Source organism: Gavialis gangeticus, unplaced genomic scaffold (genome assembly GCF_001723915.1).
Source record: "Gavialis gangeticus isolate Ggan-Ray unplaced genomic scaffold, GavGan_comp1, whole genome shotgun sequence".
Classification (NCBI taxonomy): domain Eukaryota; kingdom Metazoa; phylum Chordata; order Crocodylia; family Gavialidae; genus Gavialis; species Gavialis gangeticus.
In genome coordinates, this window is record NW_017729004.1 from 53317857 (window position 1) to 53323910 (window position 6054).

The 6054-nt window shown below is 42.0% G+C and overlaps 1 protein-coding gene across 1 annotated transcript in view; it reads left to right on the forward strand.

Moving 5' to 3' along the window:
• The window catches only part of CDK14 (cyclin dependent kinase 14), an 869337-nt gene that overhangs the window by 479309 nt on the left and 383974 nt on the right, over positions 1-6054 (forward strand). Inside the window, 1 exon segment of the mRNA XM_019508390.1 lies at positions 5269-5389. Within this exon segment, the coding sequence (XP_019363935.1) occupies positions 5269-5389 (121 nt within the window).

The following is a 6054-nucleotide window of genomic DNA, read 5'->3' on the forward strand; positions in this document are numbered from 1 at the left end:
TAAAAATCAATACAAAAATGATAATAATACAATATACAACAGTAAAAATCAATACAAAAATGATAATAATACAATATAAAACAGTGGATATCTAAAACCAAAAACTTGCTACCAAAATAAAAATGTTAAAGCTTATCCTAAGTCTGAGCTTGTTTATGCTTGTCCATAGGGAATAGAGAGGGAGAGAAAGACAAGCCAGAAATAATTGGGGAAGGGAAGGGAATGCATATCTACCATATATATATATATATATATATATATAAAAGAAAAAACGGGGTTTTGCTACACCTTGGGAGGACACGGACCAATGGGCAAGAGCTAATTGAGGAAAAATTTAGGCTAGGCATAAGGAAAAACTTCTTTTCCATAAGGTTGTCTAGAATCTGGAACACACTCCCAGCAGAGGTGGTACAGTTGCTGTCTTTGAAGGTGTTTGAGAGGAGGCTGGACAAGCACCTCTTTGAGCTCATTTGAGCCCAATAACCTCCTGCCCATGGCAGGGCACTGGACTTGATGATCGTACAGGTCCATTGTGGCCCTTCTGTTCTATGATTCTAAGCACAAGGATACCTGACAGCTGAAATAAAGCTTTGAATTACAAGGACTGCCCACTGGGTTGGGCAGTTGGCTATTTTACCAAAATAGTGATTACCCAAATTATTTGTGTTGCGTCCTGTTCTAGTTTGGGTATTCCCTAGATAAATGTGCCACTCCCCGTTCAGTAAGTAGGTTGGCAGTGAGTGCCATTGGTAAACTGAAATAGGTGGTTTATAATTACAATAGAAGCAAGTAATGTTTAATCAGTTTATTTGAAGAATAGTTATGATTGTAAAAGTTTTAACTATGTAACACTAGTGGTACCTATTAAAATAATATTTGATAGCCCCAACAGGATGCTGAACTAAGGAAAAATTATTTTTTTAAAAAAAAAATTTCATCAGGGACCTACAGAAACCCTTTTGTTTTATCCAAGTCAAAATAAGTTGCATGCCAAGAAAATTCAAATGTAAGAGAAAACATCAGTGTATATAGTTCTGCATGGAAATATTCAGTTAAATGTTAATTAAGAGATGTTTAGCATGCATGAATTTATGAAGACTTTGATTTTTGCAATACTTGAAAAACCCACATTTATTTACCTGCAAATGTTTGCCTCCTTTATGCACACATAGTAGGTATGACTACACCCCTCCTGGTTTTCCACACAGTGTTGACTAGAGAGCTGTTATGTGGCCATAGGGCTATCATGATCATCCAGCAGTCCTTTCTCAAAATAGGCTTCTAGTATGAATATAGCTATATCATCTTTTAACTGTAAATATAATACAAAAATATTGAAGTAATAAATCAGTGTGTGGATTTGACCATAAAAGGTAAACTCAGACACATTCTCATGGAGCCTGAGGTGTGAGATGAGACCAAAGGATAGAAAATTATATTTACAGAAGAAGGAAATATCTTCATATGCGTCATGATTTTGAGAAAAAATGCCTGAGACAACTATTTTTTGGGTGATAAAAATTATACCTGGATATCTGGGCCCTGAATGTTAAATGCTAAGTGATGGACATTGTAAATATTCCTGCAGAAAAGATTTACTATGCAAAGTTTTTTAAAAATTGTGCTTTTTCTTCTAAGGAAAGGAAAGGATTAGCAAGTAAAGCACTAGAAAGAAAGAAAATAATATGTAGAACAGTATGCTGAAATATTCTGACTATTATGTAGAAATTCCACAGTGGGTTTGATGTGAATTGTCTTTTAATAACTTCATGAGTGCTTTGCTACTTTAAGAATAGGACTGTACCAGTAGGGTGTCTATATTGATGACCTTTTAATCTGTTTGAAGACACAGGATCCGAAAGACAGTTCACTAAACTGTCATGAAGTCATCACTATGTCTTTAGGCAGCACTATGCAAATATTGTGTACTCACCTGGTGATCTCTCTCTTTTATCTATTGGCTTTTTATTCACATCAGCCATTAGGATTAGAAGTTTTGATGATCACCCATAAGTGCTGTCTTTTTAAAAAGAGATTGTGACTCTTCCTGTGGGGTAACCATGGAAACGGACAAGAAACCCTTAAAGAAAGTGATCGAACATGCTGTGCTAATTAATCCTACCCTACAGTTTTCCTTCAGTTGAAGGATGCAGTTAAATAAATGTTGCATGAGTAAGCATATTTCAGTGTGCAAACAGTATAAAATATGTAACAATCTCTTTGCAGAAGGATATTTGAAAACGCTGGTAACTGTCATACCTAGAGCATCAAAACCAGAAATACTGTAGCTTGTTAGTTTTGTGTATATATTTTTGGCAGTTTTGGCTTGAAATCAATTGTAAATGTCTAAAGGCTGAAAATATATTTTCATGTCTTGAGTAATGCAGTTTACATGCACTGATTTTGATCATATGAGCCCAAATACTCCTAACTTTATATGCATTATATGCACTCTGTGTCTGCAGTTGCTCTTGCAGTTTGGTCAAATATGCTAAGTACAGATGTTAAAAAAAAACTGTGGCAAAAGCACTCTAACTTGCATTTTACTTGAAGTGCTGTAAGTTAGAGTGTACTAAAACCAAACAGACATTTGCCATTCCATGGGGAGAAGGGGCCCACACTGCCCAAGGCCAGCAGGTAGGGGGAGTTCTCCCATGCTTCCTAGTGGGTCCTGTGGACTCCCCAGGTTGCTGGAGACTCCTAGGTGTAGTCAAATGGGCAGGTCATCCCTGATTGGCTATCTGACATGGGGGAGCAGTTTCCCGCTCTGCTCTTGTCAGTGACAGGAATCAGGGAATCGCAGAGAAGCAGAGCTGGAAGGGATTTCTTTGCCAGGTTGGGGATGCCCGGGGGCCAGGGCCCAGGTTGGGAAGCCTATCTACCAAGTCCCCACAGGGGCAGCTGGGCACCAGCACCTCCCTGGAGCCACAATGGGGGCCGTGGACCAGGGAAGGGGACAGGTGCAAAGCAGGATCACTCAGGGAGAGGCTGAACACAGACACATCCCCCACCCCCTTCAAGCCCTGCTTGCTTTTCACAGCACTGGGAACTCTGTCAGGAGGGTGAAAAAAGAGCCCCCTTGCCAGGTGGACCTCCCCTGCTTCCCAGCTTGGGCCTTAGGAGGGGCAGGGCTGCTCCTCACTTCCCCCCTGCCCCAAGTTTGCAGGGTGGTGGAAAGTGTCACTATGTCTTGTCTCAGCCCCCACTAAGACCTGAACTAAGAATCCTTGGGGGGCCTGCCCAGGAGGGGGACTCCTTTCCCCTAGCTGCAGCCTGGAGCCCCTTTTCTCTCCTTCCACCAGAGTTCCCAGGGTGGTGAAAAGTGGCACTGTGCTACAGTGCCTTGCTGCAGCTTGGGGAAAGGAGCAACCCTGACTCTGCTGAAATATGCCACAGGGCCAGGGCTACTATGGGGACACAGAGCCCAGAACCCTTTCCCCTTCAGTGTCCCCAGGTGGGCAGCAGTGCGCTGTAGGGCCAGGGGAGCTTTGGGGGAAAGGGATCTGGGCTCTGTCCCTGCAGCAACCCCAGCCCACAGCACACTGCTGCTTGACCAGGACTGCTACAGGTAGGCAGAGCCCAGGCCCTTTCCCCGCATAGCGCCTCTAGCCAGGCAGCAGTGTGCCATGAGTCTAGGGTGGCTGCAGGGAGTGAGAACTCTCTCCCCCACAACTCTTCCCCCTGCTGTTAGGCTGTGGCTCAGAGCTGGCCAGAGAGAGGAAGCAAGGCTGGAATCAGAAGCCATCACTGACTTGGGTCCTTGACAGCGGCAGGTGGGAGTTGTGGCTGGCCCAGCATTGGGGCAGAGCAAATGAGCTCTTTGTTTTAGCAAATGAGTTCTGCCTGAGGCTAGAACACAGCTCTGCACAACATCACCTGGGATGGTGGTGATTACACTCTTAAGTTAACCCTCAGTGGGATCTGGTACAGATGTTAAATAAAGTGCTCTAACAGAAAGTACTTGAGTCTAATACTTCATCTGTTGAGGGTTAACTTAGCGCAAGATCCACCACTTTTAAAGTGCTCTAAGAGCTATGAACATCTGTTCACTTATGTCTTTAAAGTGCTTTCTGAACAATTAGCGTACAATAGGTGTAATGTCTGTACCTAGCCCCAGTTGCCCTGCTGGTCTACAAATGCAAATAGGAAGCACAATACAAAGATCTTTCATTATATCCTCAGATTCGGTCAGTACCTTTTTCAGGCACGTAAGATGCTAAAAAACAGCACAAAAATAGTCTCATCACATTTTAAGGTATATCGTTTTCTTTCAAACTAAGATTCATTTATGCCTGCAATACACAAGCATCTCTCTCAAACAACTGCAAAACTAGGTACAGACACTTCTTTGGCTGCTCTCAACAATCCCAGCTGTAGTATTGTTCACATTAGACCTTTCGCTCCCTCATGTGCTCTCTCTCAAATGAAATGAAAGATGATCAGTGATGAAAACTTGGCTGAATTATGAGCAGTTAATGAAAGGACACTTGTTTGTTTATCTGCCATACAGAAATACCACAAAGCATTCCTGAAATTGTAAATATTTTTCAGTGTATTTTTTCTCATGTGAATACATATTGATTGTCCCAGGGAAAGATTTAAGACCCTATAAAGTCAAAGTGTTGTCTGGAGTTCTACTGACATGTTGCTTTGATTCTTGTCTCCTTTGAATAATTGACTATTGATTTATCTGATTTTTTTTTTAATATAAGAATAAAATTCTGAATGGTGCCAAATATATTGCGATTCCTTAGTTATTAAAAGCTTGTATTTATAGTCCTTCCATAATAATTGTGGCTTTATTTAGTCATGTATCAAATGATAGATGTTACTGTGTTGTTTCCTAATTAACTTACAGCAGGGGTTTTCAACCAGGGGTACAGGTACTTCTGGGGGTACTTTGGAATGCCCCAGGGGGTATGTGGCAGTGGCATGGAGAAGCCAGCTGCACTTCCAGTTTTGCCAGTGGTACTTCTGGATTTGCTGCCGTGCATTGTTCAGGGAACCCCCCTCCACTCGTTGACCAGCTACTAGGGAACTCCCCCCCTCGCCCCACCCTTGCTCGTTGACCGGCTGTCAGGAGTACCCCGACCAAAAAAGGTTGAAAACCCCTGACTTACACCAAGACCAAAAGATACAAAAGGCTGCCCTGCTCATAGCATGTGCCCAGGTTCATATGAGATACATCTTTTTAAGATATGAGGTGTGTAGCAATCCATTTCTTTGTTTTCTTTACGTTTATGGCTTTTTACTGCATTTATCCTACAGGTCTTGCAAGAGCCAAATCAGTCCCCAGCCACACATACTCTAATGAAGTGGTTACCCTGTGGTACAGACCTCCAGATGTCCTTTTGGGCTCAACAGAATACTCCACTTGCCTCGACATGTGGTAAGAATAACATCCTTACCCAAGATAATCCATCTAGGTGCTTTGGTTTTGACTTAGTCCAGACAAATAGCATAACAAGTATGTAGTAAGATTAATGGTGTAGGATAGATTGTTTGTGTGCAGCACTCCTTGTGGAGTCTCCTAGATGGTATTTCCTTAGAGGAACCCCCTCTTCACCCTCCAGCAGTTTGCAGCTGGTGTCCAGTAATGATACATGACCAGTATGGATAATTACAGTTTCCAGGACAGCGTGTTAGTCATGATTGCCTATTTTTGTATCTTTATTCCAGAATTCTGCTTTGCAGAAGGTTGATTTTACCTTCTAGCAAAGAATAAGTGAATGGTAAATGCCTTGTAATCCATGTTACATTAATATGATACAGTACTTAGTACAGTGACAAAAACTGTTGTTACAAGCCTATGACTAATGAGACCTTGATTTGTCACTATGTTTTGACATTCACATTTGTCACTATGCTATAACATGTGCCATGTCCACTCAGAACTTCATAGCAACAGCAGGGGTAAAATCAGGATTTTCTTGATCAAAAAGCACAGCCCTGTCCTTGATACTTATTCTACCTTAGTTGTAGTAATGCATAGTGTGACACACAGGGTATGCACAGACATCTGGGAAGGCTAGGGGGAGGTTAGATCAAGTTAAA